Source organism: Talpa occidentalis, unplaced genomic scaffold, assembly GCF_014898055.3.
Source record: "Talpa occidentalis isolate TD23 unplaced genomic scaffold, MPIMG_talOcc4v2.1, whole genome shotgun sequence".
In the NCBI taxonomy this organism is placed as follows: domain Eukaryota; kingdom Metazoa; phylum Chordata; class Mammalia; order Eulipotyphla; family Talpidae; genus Talpa; species Talpa occidentalis.
In genome coordinates this window covers 116,097,677-116,121,787 of record NW_026555331.1, presented here as the reverse complement: position 1 = coordinate 116,121,787, position 24,111 = coordinate 116,097,677, and the positions used below count along the sequence as shown (strand labels likewise).

The window sequence follows — 24,111 nt, the reverse complement described above, 5'->3', positions numbered from 1 at the left end:
ACTTTGATTAAAATAGTAAAAGATGCAATGTCTTAAAGGAATGTCAAACTTTTAAAATATATTTTAAATACTCATTAGTATATAATGAATTGTACTTAACACAGCTGGTAAAAAACTAAAACCAACATCAACCGTTGAAATATATTAATCCAATGTAGTTAGAATAAACCGATGAAGATATAAGCAGTCATAAGATGAATGACATTGTATTAATAATATTAAAAGAATTGCATTTGAATCTCTCCATCTTCATATCAAGCAAATCACAGTCCCTTTATTGACTTCCCCTATAACTTAGCTTTTTGAGATGGGAGACTACCTTTGAAATTCCTGTGGCTTGAGATTTCCATTTTGTTACATTTAAGCAAACATAATACAAACATTATGCAAATATGATCTTACATAATTTATTTAAATATCAGGTTTATTATGTATTTTCTATATTCTAAACAAGAATCAAGTTTCAAGATGGAAAGTGATTTTGCCTGTTTGGTTCATTACAATCCAGCAAGTACAAAGTGCTGGCACATAGCAGGCACTCAGTGAACACTGATTGCATGACTGGAGGGACACTGATTACTGTGTCAGGCTGCCTGGGAATGTGAATGCTGATATAAGTTCTTCCTTGCATTTTAAAATCAATTATTTATTTTGAACTTAAAAAAATAACACAGCTATATAAGTAAGGTGCTGCTTAGTTATGTAATGGAATATAAACACAGCATCTCAAGATAATTAGATTTCAATAATAAAGCAAATACAGAAAAAGAAAAAAAAAGAAATGGTCATTTTGAGAGAGTATTAGTGTCCCGATGAAGATATGCAGAAAATTATGAGAATGCAGAAGAAAGTAAAATCTCATGGGTTATCACAATAAAAAAGATGGGGATACAATCATGCTTTGGAGGAGACAGGTGCTTTAATAAGGGGGGAAAGAAAGCAGAATGTGTTTGACACAGGGAATTTATGAAAAATAAAGATCAAAAGGCAAATTGGGAAACTATAATGGAGAGCTATAAAATGTCAGGATATTGGTTTATACCTTATCATATAGTCAACTCCAAGCTATTTTAGACTGATAATACCTAGCTCAGAACTTCTAGTAACATATAGTTACCAGAAGTTAGTACATAGTTACTAGAAGTTAGTACACAGAAAGAATTCAAATTTTAATAGATTTATTTACTATGAACAACAGCTGAATATATATACAAATATATGTGTATATATATGCAACTATATACATATACCCACATGCACACATACACATATAGACAAGTATATATACAGGAACAACTGGTCATGTTCTCAGATTATAATGCATACTATTCTGATAATAACTACATAAAACTGGAATTTTAATATCAAAAAGAAGTTTGTAATACTGTTCCTACTAATTCTACTCTTTCAATTTAATATGATACAGCTTCCTAGCATATAAAACAGCTTCTTAGCAGGAACAGTGTCATGTTTCAAATGGGACATTATCTTTTGGAAGAATATTTAGGAACAATGAAGTAAGAACTGGTGAACGTTCCATTACACACACTGCTACTTGTCCTGGTTTCTACTAACAAGAAGTCGATGAAGCCATTTTGAGCAATATGTTAAAGATTTAAGAAGGGACAGAACAAGTGAAAACCATAAACATGCCTCTTCACTTTCTCCATACATAGGAAAAGGTAATCATATTTATTAAGAGATACAAGTGAACTACTAGGGGTCATTCCTGGAATAGAGAAATTAAACTAGAACAAAAGATAAGGTGTGTAAAAGAGTCACAGCAAAATGTTTCAGATTGGATACATTTCACAACCAAAGTAAATTATAAACTCATCTTTAAGAATATTTAGTTTTAAAACAGGACAATTAGAATACACATAATAAGCTATCTGGTGTTATTTTGAATTCAGAGATAAGTTAATAACCTAGCCTCATTCCCTTTTCGTATCTCTATAAGAATTGTGAACTGAGTATGTATTTTGACCAGAAAATTCATATGTAATTTAAAGAGATAATATTAAATTTCATTAAAAATAAATTTAAAAATAATTAAACATAGGCTGAGTGAGCTGCTTAATGTTCCCTAAACCCCAATGACCTAAATTCATTTCAATGCCAACAAAAGAATTCTTAAAAGCAGCACAGTTTAATTTGCCCTTAATTATCACATCTTATTGACAAATGACTTTTCTAAAGCAAATCTGCTATGTGTAAAATACTGATAAATAATTTTAAAATTTTTAAAATGTATACTCATTTAAAGAACTTCATACATTGATTCTGGCCTATTCTTTTAGAGTATTTTTTAAACTTAATTGCTATTGACGCCTTTTACCAGATAATTCTTTGGTGTGAGGCCATGTCCTGTGCATTTTCGGATGTTAAGCAGCCTCCCTGGTCTCCGTACACTAGATGCCAATAGTACTGCCCACATCCAGTAAGAGGATCACAAATATTTCCAAACATTGAAAAAGTATCTGGGAAACAAAATCATACCTGACTGAAATGACTGCTTTAGATATAAATACATTAAAGGTATCTTTAGGAAAGTGGTGGGTAAAATCTGCATATTGTATATTGAAAGTCTGCAGTAACAAATAATGGTCTTTCACATCATCCATCTTTATTTTAGACAAGTTAAAACGTGGCTATATCACTCACGAGTTTTCAGCTTCCCTCTCTATCATGCAGTTCAAGAATATATCACAGGCACTATGTATCTCTCTCTGTGTACTTAACATTACCAAATCATTAGATTATTTAAGAAACAATAATACTTTATCCAATAAGTGCTAGCATAATTTCAGAAAGTGTCAATTATTGATTGATAATGGAACAGAATAGCAAAGAAAAAATCTTACTACAGTATCACAATTAATGTTTGTGAGCCCAGAGTACCTCACTTAAAAACCTATCAATGAAATATTGGAAGTTATCACAGGCTAGAAATCCCCACAGTCCATTCTGTCTCCTTCAAAATGAGTGTTAATTAACTATCGTTTATTTTTAAAAAATTAGTTTATTACTTTAAAATTTCCAGTCGGTGGGTCCTATTTACAGTGAATTTGGCAAATAGAGTTCTTTCCACTTAGAGAAAAACTGCTTCTTTCCATAAAATGATGATGAGCTAGGCAACAAACAATCACTGAGAAAAATAAGAACTCCAAGTAAAACCAAAACATGTGAAAGAACAATAAGGAGCTAAAATTAAAAAGTGATTATACTATTTCTGTAAAGTAGTAATATTACTGTGATAAATAACTATATTAACTTTACAAATAGAAATCTAAAGCTACATTTTAAAAAGCAATGAGCATTAAAGTTTTTCATTAGCATCTATTATTACTTTCATATTTCATTTTATATTCCTTTTATCTTTATAACTTTTCTGTGTAGAGGGAGAGTGTTATGCCCTATCTCACTTGACAATCAGGTAAAGGGAAATCTACTATGACCCAGCTACATGGCATCGTTCTCCAGAATAGAAGATTCCCAGTTCTTGTCATTGTGTGCAACTTGCTGATTTCCTAGTCAAAATCACCAGTGATTATCTTCCGCTTTAGAGTATCTTCTGTTATAAATAGATAAACAGATTAAACTCTCCACTACCTAGAAAATGAATATTCTATTTACATAAGAAGAAATGACCACAATGTCAAAGAAAAATTATCAGTCTGAGTTACTAATGAAAGGAAATTCTTCACCTAGAACACTTATGAAATACTAATTTAAGATTTCTGAATGCTCAATATTTAGATATATTTCATATTTACATCTTTCAGAGTATACTGAAATATGAAGGTATTGATTTTAACATAACTTATGAGAAGCATAATGGCAAATTAAAAGCCAGGAAGTTCTATGAGACTGCTGGTGGAAAATGATTCTACCTTCAAAAATAAATAAACTGCCAGGAAAAAAAAATCCACGAATTTTCTTAAATATATTTGTATGTGCAAGTTTAAAATGTTAGAAGTCCAAACAGTATACACTTAAGAAGAAAGCCTTATGGTGCTTGTACTCCAGGCTCTGAATCATGGACATGCTCTGTGGCAGGAGAGACAGCAGGTGCCATACTATAAATTTCTCTCTCCTAGCTGTCCCTTTTCTCACTCCCTGTTAATAAACCCTGTTGTTATCGTTTTAAAAAAAAAAAGGAAAAAAAAAAAAGCCTTCCAGCAACAAGGTGTATGAGCCGTTTCAACTCCCTTCAGATAACTGGAAACATACGATAATCTCTGTTAACAAAATAGTTTCAATTCCCCAAATGCCCTTCATTATCAACAGATATAAGATGATATTTGAATTGAAATAGAAGGGAATAGGGAGCAATGTTAGATAACATGGGTGAAGATTTCAAAACAAATATATTGCTAACACTATATGATGTCTTACATAGACAAAAGATGCATATTGGAAGCTTATAAAACATCAGGAAAAGCTGTATGAGAGATCTGACATTTTGAATAGAAAAGAGAGAAGGAAAGAAATGGGGGGAAATGTGGCTGAGAGGCCTGAAATTAGTTTGATGTCCATAGGCTGCAAGCATCCAGACTGCCAGCCACAGAGAGTAGATGATACAGAGCAAGTGAGCCTAGTTTCTTACGGACATTAACCCTTTCCTTGTCTTTAATTTTCTTATGCATTCTACCATATTGCTTTTAGCTTTAAAATTCATAAATACAGGGGCCTCCCTGGTGGTGCAAGGAGTTAAGAAGCAACCTGTGAAGCTATCGGCAGCCACTGCAGCACGAGTTCAATCCCTGGCCAGGGAGCTACCCACATGGAGTAGCAGACTCCACTTCTTAAGTATACACTTAAGTATACACTTAAGAAGAAAGCCTTATGGTGCTTGTACTCCAGGCTCTGAATCATGGACATGCTCTGTGGCAGGAGAGACAGCAGGTGCCATACTATAAATTTCTCTCTCCTAGCTGTCCCTTTTCTCACTCCCTGTTAATAAACCCTGTTGTTATTGTTTAAAAAAACTAGACTGCTAGACAGCAGACTCTCCTGTCTAGCCCACTGCTCCCCTCAGCAATGTATTTCAGTCAATCTACCTGTTCTGTTCCCCTCTCTGTCTCTAGTGAATCTTCTCACCCCCCTGCACCTCTGGCCTGTACCCCAGTTCTTGTATGCATAAATAAATAAATATTTTAAAAATAAACAAATAAATGCAACACTTTCTGTGCACCCTTTCCTTCAACTCAGTGCTCAAAGTCTCCTGGACTCCTGGCCCCTCCCATCCACTGCCAAGAACAGTAGATGTACTGGGGTAGAGGAGAAATCCTACCTCTTTTAAAATATTTTTACACCTGCTTTGTAGTATCAAACGTGATCCAGTTAGAGATAAAAGAATTATTGAAAAGTGAAATAACAGTTTGTCTTAGTAACAAAGAGAAGGTTATAAGAAGGTCGTCGATTCCTAAAGGGAAAGGAAGAGGTGAGAAGAAAAAGGAGACAACAAAACTCTCTGATGATTGTAACCTGCTCGCATTGTTGCAGTTTGCTTTCCCAAGATGGGGACCACTCCAGTGGCCACTAAAGATTCGACGCAGTTGTGTTTATCTTTAATGTATCTTCTTGCATATACAGAAATGCATTCTGTACAAAAGAAAACAGTAGTTTCTTCATCAATTTATACTTAGAAAACTTTTTCATAAGGCAAATTCCATTCTTGTATATCCCATTAATTTAGAATATCTGCTAATTTGGATATTGATCAAAATTTAGATATATCTTTATCATGAAATATTTTGTCCGCATATTAAGTGAAAAGTGGTTCCTGGTAAATGTTTTATGAACTTAAAGCATTGTTCCCAAAAATGTTAAGAACAATTTATTTTTTTAAGTTATCTATTTATATTTGATGAACAGCCTCTCCATTTGCCATCATGCTAGCTAAAGGAATGTGTGTGTGCGTGCATGTGTGTAAATGTAATAAAATGGTCTTTGAAATATTCTGTCATTCAGATTGTTTCAAAATGCATACACATTTCCACATCCCGAACCTTTTTTCCTATTTTGTTTCCTTGAATTATACTACAATACAGCTTGCATTTCATGTTCCTCCATCTTTAATACATTTTTAGATGGTTCTTATCAAGATCATATTCTAATAATACAAATTAGCATATTTGTTGTCCTCTACTGTTGCTGTTCTTTGCACTGTGATAAAGTGAGCATCTGGCTACTCAGCTATATGTACCATTTCTCTAATTAGCTGTGGCCATGTGAATAGGTTCTGGCCACTGGAATGTGAGTGAAATGCCTTATCCTTAAAGTATCTGCTTCCCTTGTCTCTTCCCCTGTTGCCGGTATCTGGGAAATAGGACAGCGAAGAATTATCCTGCTCCCAGGAAGGAAAGCCACCTGCTCAGGATGGCGGAGCTCCCTGCTGGCTCGAAATTGCTCACATCCCATGAGAAAAACATGTGGTTATCTTATCTATGTTATTTTGGCTCAGCATGTATAATGCAAAAACAATATCCTCAACTTATATAATGCATCCTACAACAATCAGAAGATAATTATTGAGTTCTGACTACAGATCAATAAATATTTTACAAGAACTATATCATCAATCTCAACAACTCCATGAGGGAACCATCTTGGCTAGACAATAAACTATCAACTGAAAGAACTACAAGGAATAATAGTCTTCAATATTTTTTTAAAAGTATATGTAAAGATATTCCATAAAACATGTAATATCTTCATGTGGAAGAACATGAAGACAAAGTCAGGAACAATTTACGTTCTGTACAATTCTTAACAATTCTTTCAATGGAGATACACAGCCATTTTTGTGCTCACCAACAATACTGCAAAGTTTTGAATTCTGAATATAAATTTAAATTTTAGAATTTCTTTCTACATTTTTCTTTTCAAATGAAATTCAAGTGAAAATGTTCATGAATGGATACCTAGTGGTGGAGCCTTGGATTATTTTAATTTATGTCTTTTATAAGAAGAACAAGAGGATAACTAAATATATTAACCTTGTACCTACCCAGGGACCTGCTAATCTTCTCAACATAAAAGCAAGAGTATAAAAGGTAAAAATATTAGAATATATTGGGCCTCCCCGGTGGCGCAGCGGTTGAGCGCTGGGTTGCGAAGCTGCTCGCAGCCTCTGCAGCTCTGGTTCGATCCCCGGCTGCTCCCCGGCCACCGGAGGAGGGTCCCACATGGTGCGCAGACCTCTCCTGCCTCCCACTGCTCCCCTCAGCAGTGTACTTCGGTCCTTCTGCCTGCTCTGCTCCCCGCTCTGGCTCTGGTGAATTCTCTCACCCTCCCGCGCTTCTGACTGTACCCAGTGCTTGTATAAATAAATTAATTAATTAATTAATGAACGAATAAATCTTTAAAAAAAATTAGAATATACTCTAAAGCATAGTATGATTTTTTTTTATTTTAGAATTACATTCAATTTAGTAATTGTGTATCTTAAAATAAAAAATTTAATTTTGCAAACAATTTCTTCCCTCATATTAAAGCTGACAATGTTCACTTAACAAGGTGTGCTGAGGATTAATAAGATAATGCACTTACAGGCTCAGTACAGTGACTTAACTAATGGAAAAAAATGAAGTACTTCAGTGGTATTTAAAAGGTTCTGACATTAAATATACTAAGAATAATTATACACATTATCTCTTTTTTCTTATTTTTTTTTCTTCTCTCAATTATTTCATCTACGTTGTTGATAAGTATATGCAATTGATGGACATATGTATTTGCCCAACACATGATTAGATTTTGGAATAATTAAATAGGAGACATCTTAAATCTCAAATGCAACAGGGGTATAGGAGTACTTAAACCTGCATACTCCTCATCTTTAACACAAATGAAGCAGGTGAACTGAGCAAAACCTCTCATTTGCAAAATTAAAATACTGAATTTATTTAATAATATCTATTAATTTTCACTGAACTCATTTTTTATGATGCCTTAAAGCAATTTACATCAAACTGCAAAGGATGTCTTATTTTAGCTATGTTGTTACATTGCCACTCCTAAGTCTGCAGGTAAAAAGCTAGTTGTACTCTATGAAGTCAGTAAAAGTAATGAAATTCAATAATTTTGGCAAAATCATCACCTTCACAGTATTGAATTTCAACACAAGAACCTATGCTTTCTCTACTTATTCAATTTTTGTTCCTTACCAAGCACCCAACACCCCCATTCTCAGCTCAGTTTACTCTCAACTCTGAACAATGGCCTCCCTCAGCTAGTCTGCATTTTCAGTTCCTATGAATAAGAAATGCACTCCTTTTCCCCACTGAGAATGATACTGGCTATTGGCTTGTCATATATGGCCTTTATGATGTTGAGGTATGTTCCTTGTATCCCAAGAATTTCAAGGGCTTTTATCATGAATGGGTGTTGCACTTTGTCAAAAGCTTTCTCAGCATCTATTGATATTATCATATGGTTTTTATATTTCTTTTTGTTGATGTGTTGGATGACGTTGATTGATTTTCGGATGTTGAACCATCCTTGTGTCCCTAGAATGAATCCTACTTGGTCGTGGTGAATTATCTCATGGATACATTGCTGGATTCTGATAGCTAAAATTTTATTGAGGATTTTTGCAGCAGTGTTCATTAGGGAGATTGGCCTGTAGTTTTCTTTTTTCGTGTTGTCCTTGTTCGGTTTTGGTATTAATGTAATGTTGGCTTCATAGAACATGTTTGGTATTATCCCTTCCTTCTCAATTTTTTGGAAGAGTTTGTGAAGAATAGGCACTAATTCGTTTCTGAATGTTTGGTAGAACTCGTTTGTAAATCCATCAGGTCCTGGGCTTTTGTTTTTGGGAGGTTTTTGATTACCATTTCAATTTCGCCACTTGTAATTGGTCAGTTTAGGTGTTCTATTTTTCTTTATCTAGCTTTGGGTGATTGTAGAGTTGTAGGAATTTGTCCATCTCCTCTAGATTGTTGAACTTGTTTCCATATAACTGTTCATAGTAGTTTCTGTTGGCGAGGTTGTGGAGAAAAAGGAACTCTCCTGCACTGTTGGTAGGAGTGCAAACTGGTCCAACCACTATGGATAGCTGTGGGGAGATTTCTGGACCGACTAAACATAGAGCTTCCATATGATCCAGCAATTCCACTCCTAGGTATTTACCCCAAGGACACAGAAACATCAATTCCAAAGAGCACCTGCACCCCTATGTTTATAGCAGCACTATTTACAATAGCTAAGCTTTGGAAACAGCCCAAATGCCCAAAAATAGATGACTGGATCAAGAAGATGTGGTACATATACAACATGGAATATCACTCAGCATTCAAAAAAGATAAACACATGCAATTCACAGCAACATGGATGGAGCTGGAAGGGATCATGCTCAGCGAAATAAGCCAGAAAGAAAAAGAAAAATACCGGATGGTCTCACTCATAGCAGGAATCTAGAAAACTTAATTAAGGGACCAGGGAAAAGAATAACCATAAGAAAGAAAATATCAAAATCAACAAACAACTATGAACCAGAGACACTCTATGGGGGGTGGGGAAAGGAGAAATTGGGGTCAAAATAAGGGGGTTGTAATTGTATGGGGAATATAAAAATAAAATTTAAATAAAAAAAAAAAGAAATGCACTCCTTTGGTCCCCATTGTGGACTTCTTTCTAGGCAAGAGGAGAGGGGCATACATATGCAACCATTTCCGTAGATCTAATGGCATCTTCATGTGTTCAAATACTCATTCATTTTTTGCAACAATGAATTCTGCTCTCTCTCCCTTCTCTGGTACATAATATATAACTCTTTTATTAATTTTTTTTCTGTCACTATATTACATATGAGTCTCATAAAATTTGGGGCATTTTCTTTCATCATGCCTATTCTTATTCTCTTTTGTCACCCTAATTTAGACAGTTTTTTATTCATTCACCGATATCTATATTCTTCTTGGTATTCTATACATCACAAAGCATAAAAGATATCAAGTAAGATTTTTTTTTTCTTGATGTTTCAATGCAAAAAGCTGATCCAGCCAGAGAGGGTTCACATATTAATGCCAAAAATAAAAATGAGGTCAGCCAAGGGAATGGTTTTGAGGTTGGAGACACCCTGAAGGAGTGAAGAGCTCCCAAGAGCAATTTGTTTGGAATTCTGAATCCATCAATAACCTCTACCCAGAATGTGTCAATTCTCATTTTTTTTTTTTTTTTTTTTGCAATTCTACAATTCTGTCGCTTTCACAGAGACTCACTTATTACCCTAAACACTTCCATTGCAGAACCCATGCACAAGCTTACATGAGTTTGCAGGTATCCATGCAACCCCAGTAAAGAGATTTTGAATAAATACAGTATCAGCTCTCTGGGGAGAGGACAGTGTCTCTGGCTCCCCCTGTGCAGTGCATGGGACATATTATGAGCTCAAAAATTGCTGGCCAGAATTGAATTTGATCTTTGTTATTCACAAAGAACACCCTTCATTTCCAGATTTATAACCTTATCTCACAGGTATTTAATTTTAATCAACACACTCTTGGTTTGAAACCTACAGTTGTTTTGAAGTTTCTGGATATATTAAAGGGATATGGGTGTTGTCGTGGTGGGTGTGGTGTGGTGACACACATCTGAGGAGGTGTGAGCCTATTCCCTTAAATCATATATACAACAATGGTATCGCAACAATAAAAAAAAAAAAAATTTTCTGGAATAAATTTCTTTAAGTATTTGCTTAATTAGGATTCTTTTTGAACGTCTATTACTACATAAGGCAATCATGCATTCAAGTTTCTCACAAAAAAGGAATATTTACATATAAACATTCAAAAGATACTCATATTTCATACATGAAATTGCTTTTATACTATTTGATCTCACTGACCCATTACATTATTGGAAACAGAGGCCTTGTTGATTCACTGAGACCACAGATGAAAGTACTTTCAAATTGTTACATTACTTACCTTGAAATGGAAGTACTGAGAATAAAGAAATGACATACAATTTTTAACAAATCATAAAACTATACAAATAATCTTACTCAAGGAAAATTAAAGATGCTATATATTTTCACTTATTGCTATCATTGTCCTAAAGTTATTTTAGAGTGACTTTAATAGTTATTTCATAAATCATAAGAAAAACTGTATTTTGCAGTGTTTCCCTACTTGCACCTAAATCTTTACTGCCTATCTCAATGACTCTGTTCTCTAGACATAGCTGTAAACAATTTTCATTTATTTTTGAAAATAACATGTACCCTCAAACAATGAAAATGTGTTCCCACAGAGGATATTCAAGAGAATTCTTCACAAAACTTACAATTACTTCAATGTGAAAGATTTTAAAATATTCCCTGAAAAATGGAAACCTCACATCCCATTTTTAATTTTAGGGTAGTCTGTACATTGCAAGGATTCATCAAGTGAAGGCCATCTATAAATTGTAAAGTGTAGTGAGAAAGCTTAATTAATTGCCAGGGGTGACATTTCCTGTTTACACCAACTAGCCATGCCAAAGGTGTGGCTCAGGAATTCACTATCATTTTCACATACAGAAATACAGTTTTCCCTAGCACACAAAAAAGCATACAAATTTTAAAAAGATTAACAAGTTTCTCTGGGTTTTACTCACATCGACAAGTTGATTCACTCCACTTGCTGTTTTTGCCAGTGTGACAAGGTCTTCTTGCATCTTATCCACCCATGACTTGATACTGTAGAAAACAGAAACGAAAATATTCTATCAGCTCTCTGGCAAATAGAGGGCACAGACTACCATCCCATATCCATGCTGCAGAAAATTCATTATATTAAATAGAAATCTTTCTTCTCCCTGCCTTCTCCAACTATGTCCATTTTCCCATCTCACCTTCAAATTACAGAACCAATGAACCTTAGCATACAACCTCTTAGATGTTGAAATACCTCCAAATCAAACAGAGAAAAATGACAGAGATGTGCTTCATATTTTTTGAATATGAAAAAATATTTTAAAATATTTTAAATGTCTCCTAGTTCCATTATCCCTAGATAACCACTCTCAACATTTTGATGTATCTCCTTCCAGTCTTTAAAAATCCTTTCACCTTCAGTCATCTCATAAATGCTCTCCCATGCCATTACAAATATTTTATAAACATCTTATTTTAATGGCCACTTAATATTCCATTATCTCGACATCCCAGAATATACTTGCACATTCTCCTTTTTAAAAAGATAGGATGTCATCAACTTTTATTTATTTGCAAATTACACTGCAACAAACATATTAGGGCACACATTTTAAAATTATTTAATTTTCGGGCCTCCCCGGTGGCGCAGCGGTTGAGCTCTGGGTTGCGAAGCTGCCCGCGGTCTCTGCGGCGCCGGTTCGATCCCCGGCTGCTCCCCGGCCACCAGAGGAGGGTCCCACATGGCGCGCAGACCTCTCCTGCCGCCCGCTGCTCCCCTCAGCAGTGTACTTCGGTCCTTCTGCCTGCTCTGCTCCCCGCTCTGGCTCTGGTGAATTCTCTCACCCTCCCGCGCTTCTGACTGTACCCAGTGCATGTATAAACAAAAACAAACAAACAAACAAATAAATAAATAAAACATGCCTCTATTAAAAAAAAAAAAAAAAAATTATTTAATTTTCTTAGCTAGACTCTTGGATTTGGAATTACTGAATAAAAGTTTTAAAGGATGGTTTTGAGCATTAAAATTATGATTGAAGGATGTGTTCAAATTTTTTTAGGTATGCACACAATTTAGAATAATAGCTTAAAATATGAGCTATGGATGTTAGGACATTTTAGAAATACCTAAGTCAATGGTCTCTCTTGCCTTTACCGGGCATTGAGACATTACCAAATACCACACAATTTTCTTGCTTCGAATCAAAATAATTTGCAATCCCTTCATATATTTTATTTATGTATCCTCATTTTATATAAGACCTAAAACATGTATTCCTTCTTGTGCATGCAAACATAAGAAAACACTAATAAGAATGACAGATGATTCATATTTGAATATGAAAATCTCTCCACACATATGTGTATAGTTCTTATTTTTCTTTATCTCACTTCCCTATATTTTATTAGTAGTAAAAGTTTTCCCTCCTTTAATGACTGAGAGTATAAAAAAGGACTGTTTGATAAAGGATAAGAAACTATACATTTGATAAATGCTTTTACCTAACCATGTTTGTGTTCTTTTCCTTACATACATGAGAACTACAATAGCACTTACAAGATCATCTTTTTTTTTTTTTCAGATAAATTTAAATGCAACAGAATCAAAAATAAATGTTGGGAAAAAGTATAACACGGAAAAGGAATTTAAGTGAGGTATGAGTTAATAAAACATATTTTTAAATGAACTGGTAAATGAAAGAGTAAGAAAGAAAATGGAAAGTAGTCACAAAAAGGAAAAATGCCATAGAGGGAAACAGAGAAGCTTGACTTACTTGTGAGACAAATTAGTAAATGAAAAACATTATTTTGAGAATACTTGTCACACAAATAGGAATTTCAAATAAAAATAAGGAACAATATGTATTGAACTATGCTGAATATAATTTTAAAGAGGTAAATAAGTGTCTAAACAAAATATAAATAAACTGAAAAGAGGGATACAAAGCAGAGAGAAATTTGTAGAAACATTAAAATGAAGGATGTGCACCATGCTATCCAATTATACTTTGTGCTGCTTATAAGTTAGTGCATATTCTTAAAATATAAGTTCTAATATTCTTATTGCTACTATTAAATATAATTGTGCTTCATTTTTACATTAAGAACAATAAAATTACAGAGGATGAGTAAGAGCAAAAACCACTGGTGCCATTTTCTAATTCAGATCAGACTATCCCATTTCTCAAAGCAGTTACTGAACAAGCCTTAAAAAACAGAGAAAATAAATCACCTCTTCTCAAATATAATTTCCAACATTGACAAACAGTAAGCAATGTGATACATTCCTTTAGCTGGGAAATTGAGAGACAAAAAATATATGTATAAAAAAAATGAATGTAACTCATGCCTGAATTCTGATTTACGTTAAACTGATCCAAAGTATGCATTCTAACTTGACACCTTAGTGTACCGTCACTGCCAATGTTCATTGAAGTGAACCTGTTTCGGCTGAAAAGCAATTCAGAACCCGTCTAGTCTTCTCTGTCCCACTGACAAGCTGTCAAGAACACTCTATCAGAGCAAGGATTATTTTTCATAGATATGAGGTGTCACCTGGTTTTCCTCAAATATATGATTACTTTGCCTTTCGGACTCAGAATTATATGATTATAGTGGGTAGAAAATAAGCAAAGACCTTACTCACCATGAAAGTGAAAATTTACACAAGGGAAGAATACTTATGCACAAATTCCTCATCAATCATTATCTTCCTGGTAATTTCTTAAGCACATACAAGTTTCTTCCTCTATCCAAAAGAACAACATTCTTATTTGGTTGATTTCGTAGGTTATTTTTTGGATCTAGAAACACTAAGAAAATGTTTCATATACATTAATGGTAACTGCATTCCTACAACCAAAAACTAAACAAATCATACAAACAGAAATGTTCTACTTTCAGACAGCAGAAGCAGCTTGTATTATGTTCACATGCACTATCTTTCTAAGTATCTCTATAAGGCATTACACAATTCTGGAGAAAGTTACAAAGGCTATAGCCTTTTCAAGTAATAAAAAACTTCTATAGCACTGCACTGCACTAGAAAGAACCTGTTTGCTCTTTGTTAACACACTTAACAAAAACTAATATCTACTAGAGAAGATACTAAAAGCTGAAGATGAAAAAATGATTATCTTACAGCCTGGGTGAACTTAAAACTCAGTCTGGCAAGGAAGAGTAACAAGAATGTCACCACTGTAAATGGTGGATGAGGGGAGAAAAAATATCTTTTTATTCTACCCTTCTAAGTTCTTGAATGAAACCCCTTTAACAAAAGACATAGTAACAAAAGAAAATCAACAAATTTAATTTTTACATAATGCGGGAGAGGCTTTATGAAATGAAGGAAATGAAATCCCAAAGAAACAGTTAAATGAGAGGTTCTTATGTTCAGTTTGATAAAGAGTGTAAAGTCATGACTGACATGATAGGAAAAAGAGTATGAGCTGCACTCAGCGAAGCAGGGAAAACTTAAACCCTGTTCATTCAGATTCCTATCTCTGTCCCATGTGCTTGGAGATTAGATGCTCCTCTCCTCTGGGTAAAAGGCAGCAAATGCTCATGTGAAGAGAAGGTTAGAAAGTACTCCCTGTACATATCATTTCTTAAACTCCTTCAACTTAAAGTATTCAATTTGGCCAGAAGCTATTATTTTGTAGTAACCTGTCTTGAATCACATCAGTAGGATATATTTCAGGAGAGTCAACATGCAAGGAAATGTGAGAGGCTGGTAAAAGTAAAGATCTTAGAAAATAAGATGAAGGTCAGTTTGCTTGACTTCTCTAAACTCCTAATTTTTCTCATTTGGAACTATGCCCCATAATTCACATCAAAAAAATAAAATGAACTGTTCAACCCATGCATCTATAAACAGCACCCACTTTTCAACTAGATGAAGATTTTGAAGATGTGGACTTAATACTTTAAAGAATTAATAAATCTTTACAGGGCATGCCTTATAGTTCCAAGTCTTTCAATTGAATATTGAAGGTCACATGAGAAAAATTAAATCCTGTAATCCTCTGCTCCTACAATAACTTACTTTAGAGTCAACTGGCAATATATGCTGTTATGTTTACAACCGTTTGATGGTATCCACAGAGATGGAAGAATTCACTATGAGATTTCTAAGAATTAAGGCAAATATTTTATTGAATAATTGAGATGATATCCTATATATCCTACTTCACTCTATGTGCAGAAACAGACTACATTCTAAAAGAAAAATATCAAGTTTTCACTAAATTTTTCATAAAAACGTTTTTCATCCCATTACTATTGCTCCTTTTGAAGCTGAATTTGCAAATAATAGGGTTTGCAAAAGAGTAGTGCATAGTTGAGGAAACTATTTTAAAAAAGAAATACAATAATCTATTTCATTCTGCATCCATTTGAGGAAGATCAAAGTCAGAACAGCACATATTACATCCATTTAATCGACTGAAAAGTGTAACAGTTGAGCACGAAGTGTGAGGTCTACAGAGTTATCCATTAAATTATTTTAAATGCCACAGAGAGAATTTGTCTTTTTACTGGTTGGAACACTGGAGTCAGAGCTAAGAATTATTATAGTAGGTCCTTCCAAAACGAACTGTCCCTCTTTCCTATATAAGAGAAGAGTATTAAAAGAGGCATCTTTCTTCCACACCCTTGAAGAATTATCGCACTAGCAACTGCCATACGGACTACACACAAAAGGAAAAGCAGACGGCTGATCCAGTAAAGGTTTTATAGAAGGGGTGGGAGAGGGAGGAGAGAAATCTGTACCCTTTGGAGTCCTTGTCCTAAGGCAATCCTCTACTTATGCCGGTATTTTTAAGAAATAATATCATTTTTGGGCCTCCCTGGTGGCGCAGGGGTTGAACGCTGGGTTGCGAAGCCGCCCGCAGCCTCTGCAGCACCGGTTTGATCCCCGGCGGCCTGGCAAGGGTCCCACATGGCACGCAGACCTCTCCTGCCGCCCGCTGCTCCCCTCAGCAGTGTACTTCGGTCCTTCTGCCTGCTCTGCCCCCCGCTCTGGCTCTGGTGAATTCTCTCACCCTCCCGCGCTTCTGACTGTACCCAGTGCTTGCATAAATAAATAAATAAATCTTTAAAAAAAAAAAAAAAAGGAAATATCATTTTTTAACCAAAGAAAATACAGGACATAGTTATGCCCTGTGGATCTGGGAAATAATTTAAATATCATATCTAACAAGAGATCTAACAAGATCTAACAAATTAACCATTTTAATTGTGTTAATATACAAATAGCTTATTCATACATTTGGAGTAATATTTTTCAAGTGTTCCACTTGCAATAAACTTGCCACCAATGCCAAAGTGTCCCTATTTTTGTTACATAATGAACCATTCACTCTGTTCCTGTAGTTGGGTAAAAATAAGTCAAAGATTTAAGATGACCTAGACATACCTATTTTGCTAAATACGCATTTCTTAAAACATGGATAACTATCATAATCCTATCACAAACACATCTTTTGGTGTAAAAGGAGTGCTTGGTACCTACATCAAAATAGGATTGTTTGTGAGATGACTCTCATATCAAGAGAGTTAGTTCCTGAAATGGTTCTCATTTTAAGCCATTTTCAATAAACTGCTCTGTTTTTAACAAGCTGTTTCAACTTAAGAAATGCTTTAATATTTCATATTTTTTGTCTAAAGTCAACACTATGAGAAATGCAGAAAGGAATGTAATGGTGCAAATGTGAGAGAAAAGATAAAGTACCTGAGAGCAGGAAAAAAAAAGGTTTTCTCATTGAATCTGAGTCTTAACACTGTTCATTCTCCTCTGCCTTCATTTTCTGTTGGCTTTCTGTGAAACCCCCACCCCTCCACCCCCACCACACCCCATCTACACACCTGTGTGCACACGGTTAATCCAACTTTACAGGTATACACACTCATAATTCCCAAAGACCAAACATGCTTCATGAATTCTACTTTTCCACCATGTTAAATTGATTTTTGTTTTATTCAAGCATTTTATCATTGCTTCTTTATTTAATCTGTTTCGCCCCAGCTGCAGCAATCTGCTTTCAGCTTCCAAGACAACAAATGAGCAATACACTTTAGGGTAGGTATTAATATAGTTCCATGGATTAGCTGGAGGGGGAGGGTCTTCATACAAGGGATTTAGTCCCTCGAGGCTCTAAGAGCTTTGTTTTTGATCCTTCCACATCACAGTTAGTTACAACCTCCAGCAAAGGCCCCTGTAGCCGGTGCCAATGGACGTGTCCCACATGGCCACACAATCTGCTGCTGGTGTGTCTATGAATCAAATGAGCTGAATTTCTAATTGCTCATTACAAAATCTCCATTCATTTTATTAAAAAAATCTTCCCTTTCATTCTTTGTCCGTATTTTTTTCTTAGTCACTGCAGATTGTTAACAAAATTTATTTTAGCCTAGTTCAAGCGGGTATTATTTAATATCACGATAAAATTCCCTCATTTCCTTTCTTCTCTAAACTAGCAACTGAGCATTCATAATATTTCCAACACTGCAACATATTAAAAATCTTACTATATTTGGATTCTGACCTAAATGGTCGTGCACTTTACAACACGCATCAGTCTGCAGTCAAGCCTGTTTAACTATTTCACAAACATGTCAATTTTGTCACATCATTTAATCATGTTTTCTACTAGCTGAAATTACCTCTTTAAGCCTCGTCGCTCCTGAAAATGATCCTTCTAGTCTGTGCTTCAAGTCCCTCTACTTCTAGGTAATCCAAGTACTTAAACACACAGAAATTTTCCTTTTTTCTGCACTCAAAATATACATACACAGCCTGTCCTACAAAACGCCACACATATTGATACACTATTTTATGGTAGTATTGTTTTTCTCCACAAATACCTAATTCCCTTGAATGGATAAATCATAGCTTATAGTTCCATTTTCTGAGAATAACTAGCATAATTCTGGTCAAACAGTAAATGATCAATAGATAACAGAAAATATCAACTTAGTAACTGATGTGCCAAGATTTGTTTTAAACAGGTCTTGGGAGCAAACTCTGATTCTCACCAAAAAATTGTGAGCAGATGCTATTATAAGTCCCATATTAAAGATGAGGAGATTGAGGCACAGCAGGATACCTTAACACATGCTATTAATCAGCTGATCTGACATAAAACCGCCAGAAAATAAACCTCAACTCTACTCTCATCATGTGATCTTTTTATTCCACAGAATGTTTTAACCTTGGTTCTGTCTGCTTTGCTGATGTAAAGATAGAGAATGACAATTCCAGAAGTCTGGTTTGTGCATACCAGGCAAAAAGCTGGTATGCACAAACTATAATTAGAAATAAGAACTTAGGGCATCCCTGATGGCACAGAGGTTAAAACCTCTGTGCTATCAAGCTATCGCCAGCCTGTGTGGCATGAATTCAATCCCTGGCCAGGGGCTTAACCCACATGGCACAGCAGACTTCTAGTCCTCTCCCGCTATTCCCCTCAGCAGTGTATTTCAGCAGATCCACCTGTTCTGCTCCACCCTCTGTCTCTGATGAACCCTTTAACCTCTCGCACTTCCGGTCTACACCCCAGTTCTTGCATGCATTAATAAAAATTAATGTAAAAAAATAAAAAATAAATAAATCATTGAGAAAGTCCAGCTATTTTCTTTCTTTAAAAAAATCTTTGTATAAATATTCATATGATTATTTCAATGCTTTAATTTTCCTCAAATTAAATATTTGATTTTTCATCACGATTATCAAGTATTGTTTATTTATTTATAAAACCATAACTTTTACTGCTTTTATTAGCATAACATGACATCCTTAGTGTTATCCACACAGCAATTGACTCATATTATTCACAACAAACACAAAGGTTTGACACAGGTAGCAGGTTAGATGTAGAATAAGTCCTTATATGTTTCTAAATATAAATATTCTAAAAGCAACATGAAATCCTTCAAATATGAGTGGAAAAATGACTGTGTCAGTCGGCCTGTTTTCACAATGCAGGGTCAGGTACACAAACAAATGCCTGAATATAAAAGCCCAGGCCCAGGGCGACGCGTGTGGTATTCCTTTTAAAGACAGCCAGGATGCAGTCTGTTTGACAGAGGTTCCTGGACAAAGTTTATTTTGCAATAAAAAAACCATGAACACAAATTTATTGACTTGCAAATTAGAAACAATCACTCTTTTTGAAAACCATCAGAAAGGCACATCACAAGAGTAGCATACCTCCAACATTTTTATTCCTGGAGTATCAAACAGGAATGCAAAAATATAGGAATGAAACCTTCAAATATTAGACTGTAAATATCTTTCCATCTCAGAAAACAGATTACACATATTTCAGCCTTTGTGTCCACACTGACACATGGCTCTCTCTGGCCCTTTTGCCAGAACAGCAGCACATGTAACTGCCCTTGTGTGCCCCTCTGATGGGCTGAGCGCCCCAGGCTTACAAGCAGAGGACTGCTTCTTGGACAAGTATTACACCAGTTCCCTTTCCTGACCTGCTCAAAATAAACACAAAGCTAGACTATTTTCATATCAAACTATTTTCCTCCACTCACCCAGCAAAATTAAAAGTTGCGTTCAAAATGAATTTATGCTTATCAAATGGCAAAAAAAAATTAAGTTTTCAGCACCATCAAATAACTCCTGGTAAAGAAAGCAAACCATAATGAGAACTATGTCTAAATGGCAAAGTAATAAAGGATAAGTAGTCATTTTTCATTTCTTGTTCACAAATTCAAACAATTTAATTTGATTTTTCAAAGTATGTAAGGTTTGCTAATGTTTAAATAAGACTATCATGAAATTATGACCTTTTATGTATTAGGTGTGGAAAAGTAGGTCAAAATCTAGGCAAAACAGAAAAAATATCAGGGAGGAAAAGTTAGCACTTTTAGAAGTTAATTCAGTATTTTTTTAAATGCTACAAAGCAGAATCCATGGCTGTACAGTTATTTAGAAAGCATTTTTAAAATCCATACTAAAAATATTTGTCTAGTTAAAAATGAATCTTTAACATGAGATGTATCACTATGCAAAAAAAAGAAAGAAAAAGAAAATTACAAAGTGTTAGGTACATTTTTCCCATATCACAAAATAAATAACAAGATGGCTACTGAATTGAAATTAATTATATAAATATGAAATAAACTCTACAGAACAGTCTCATGGAAAGACTCATTTGTATAGATTTACTCTTGCATTTTAAATAGTTCTGCAATTAGAAGGAAAGACTCAGAAACTGATGGCATTCAGTCATTTTAGAAACAGGTAGGGAACATTTCACAAGCCTTAGCAAAAAGAGGACAGTACTTTGGCTTGAGGGCCCTGATGTAAAATGGAACACCCAACGTAACTTATCATCTAGATGAAATATGAAAGAATCATGAAGCAGCCAGTAACATGAATTAAACATCAACATTCTGAATGAATTGTTGCAGGCTTCTATTTTTTTTTTTTTTTCATTAATAGCCATTCTGTCACTGTTCCTAGTGTTCTGTTTAGAGCACATCCCTATAAGGATTTCAACAAGCAGTTTAAAACGGACCACCGTGCATTGTAATGTGAAAGTAGTCTAAAGATTTCTGAAGCCAGATCTGTGAATCATATGTGACTCAGCAGCCTCCCACAGGCCTGACAGCCCATATATTCTCTCTCAAAATATTCCTTCTGCTAAAGAGCGGTTGAATGGACTCCCTCATCGCTATTCAGGAAATACAAAAGGATTTGAGTGCAGGCAATCCATTAGAATTCATGCTATCTGTTTTAGGTCACCTATAGCAATAGAAGAAGAAATAAAGTCACCGCCATGTGTCTTGCTATCTGCAGACTGTCCTTTCAAATATACACAGTGTATTTCCCCAGAGCTCCAGATCATTCTCTCCTATCTCTTGATCACACAGGAGGGCAATAGCACTCCCATGGGCATTTACAATCACCTTTGAACATCTTATAGCTGAATCTTTAACTGAGGTTTCTTCCCCAACTAATGAGGGCAAAAAAAAAAATTTCAGTTCTAGAAACTGCAAGAAAACAATTTGTTCTGCCACTCCAGTGTCCTATGTAGTAACTGAGGCTTATATATTCCCTTATACATTACCCATAGAAAATTATAATGTCAAATCTCCCAAACTGTTCCCATGATAAGCTTTCATGACCTTCCTGACAACCTCTTCACTTGGGAGTGAAATTATTACAAAGTTTTACCAGGTTCAAAAGAAATGATTGTATATTTATTTACCGTATATGTTATTAGGCAAGCTAATCTAAAATAAGATCTGCTTTTATACATATTTCTATATTATTTTTAAATAATATCACTTTGAAATTTGTAATTAAATTTATAAAAAATACAGAAAATAATTACAAGTGTCTTCAGACTTCTACTTCCTCATGCTAAGCAAAAGGATAGGTAAAAATACTACGCATTTTATAAAAGCAGCAGCTGGCTTAGTCAGATGTGGCCATCTGACTGCCATATTTTTCTTTGTATTTATCCTTACAATTAACCAGGGTGGAAGTAGTAAATATATGTAAAGGGGAAAGTGAGATTTATATCTTCTCCCTGCTATCAAAAGAAAAGTAGCAATCAGCAACTAAGGGGGAAATAGGTGATAATGATTAATAATAAACACTCCATGAAAGTATAAGGAAATAGTTTATGATGACCTTGTGATGCTGCCAGCCAGCCATATATACCTATGGAGTTTAAGTTCTGGAACGTGGGTTTGGAGTTTATGAGTGGACCAGGTCTGCCTTAATAGTCAGATTCTTATAACCAGTGTCCAAAAGCAAATTTGAAGCCCAGAACCAAAGATGTAAACCACAGGAAAAATGGTTCAAAGGGGCTGGACAGAAAGAGTGCCTTGCTTTGGCAAGAGAGCAGCAACTAGAGACAATACAGAGAGTACCAAAGATAGAACAAGCAACTTCAGAACTGTGGATCAAAGGAGTAACCTAAGAATTTCTTAAAGAGGTTAAGAAGTTATTTATGGAGTCCCTCTGCTCTTGCCCACCTGTGGTTACAAAGAAGGTTGCTAAAGTCCTAACTGGTTAAAAGAGATGGTCACAAAGTTTGGCTTCGTGACCTCTACTGTGTATATAGTTTCTTACTCTGAGATCTCAAAATGTGCCATGTAAAATTCCACTACAATGAGAAATTAGTTTATTCTATTTCTTTACAGCAACTAAAGTTGAAGAAGTAATAGATTTTCCTGTTAATACGGGAACTCAAGTTAGAATCATGTTCCTAACTCTTTTTTTTTAAAGATTTATTTATTTATTTATGCATGCATGCATGCATGCATGCATGCAAGCACTGGGTATAGTCAGAAGCACAGGAGGGTGAGAGAATTCACCAGAGCCAGAGCGGGGAGCAGAGCAGGCAGAAGGAACAAAGTACACTGCTGAGGGGAGCAGCGGGCGGCAGGAGAGGTCTGCGCACCATGTGGGACCCTCCTCCGGTGGCTTGAGCGCTTTGCAACCCAGCGCTCAACCGCTGTGCCACCGGGGAGGCCCTTGTTCCTAACTCTTTCAATCAGATTCTGCCTGCCAGATTTTTCAGAAAGCCAAAGGAAATCACTCTGGGTAAATTCAAGAACAGTGCACATATTTTCCATTGAAAGACAACATCTCTGTAAGGATTATAGTAAACACATTCTAATTCCCATCCAAGCTGATCCTAGTCTCTATATTCACTCTTCTGAGTTGACAGAAGGGGGAGCTTATGGAATGAATGAGCATACAATAGAATTAGTGGGAAAGAAATCCACTGTGTCCATCACAAGGCCCTTCCTCTTCATCAGAGACACCCAGACATGCAGAGAGCAGGAAAGCCCAGGGGAAATTCCTTGTTCCTGATTAACCACCCACTAAATTTTTAACACAGTCACCTAGTAGAACATAAGATTAAATGAAGGAAAATGAAACTGAAAGAACTGAAGGAAAGTCAATGGAGCCAAGGGAAAAGAAATAAAGAAATGAGGAAGAGGGACACATGGAAGTGGGGAGTAGGGGGAGGGAAAAGAAACCAGAAATAAATGCACATTTAGAAAACTGAAGGTGGGAGTTTCTCTTAAAGAGATGAAAATTTACATCTGTACATTTGAAAATACTTGCTAGGTACCAAAACTGAAAGCATGCACTATGTACTATTATTCAAATAATCATTGCAATTCTTAAGGCATGCAATTAAAAGTCCTACACATGAAAATGGCATCACCTTTAACCCAATTATGAAAGAACATAAGGTAGTTTGGGTCTATTTCACACGAAACTGTGGAGGCAAATCTCTTATAAAGATAATTTTTATGTATAAGAAAGTATTGTTTTGGGCCTCCCCTGGTGGCTCAGCGGTTGAGCATTGGGCTGCGGGACTGCCCGCAGCCACTGCAGCGCCAGTTCATTCCCAGCTGCCGGCAAGGGTCCCACCAAAAAAAAAAAAAGTAAGAAAAAGAAAGTATTGTTTTATTTTCAATTT

The 24,111-nt window shown here is 35.3% G+C and overlaps 1 protein-coding gene across 4 annotated transcripts in view; it reads right to left on the bottom strand.

Annotated features, from left to right (window-relative positions):
- CACNA2D1 (calcium voltage-gated channel auxiliary subunit alpha2delta 1) overlaps positions 1 to 24,111 on the bottom strand; it is a 415,589-nt gene that overhangs the window by 317,998 nt on the left and 73,480 nt on the right. For all 4 annotated transcript variants that reach the window (XM_054692495.1, XM_054692492.1, XM_054692493.1 and 1 more), the window contains exon 2: positions 11,608 to 11,689. In XM_054692495.1, the coding sequence (XP_054548470.1) occupies positions 11,608 to 11,689 (82 nt within the window). The remainder of the gene's footprint in view (positions 1 to 11,607; positions 11,690 to 24,111) is intronic.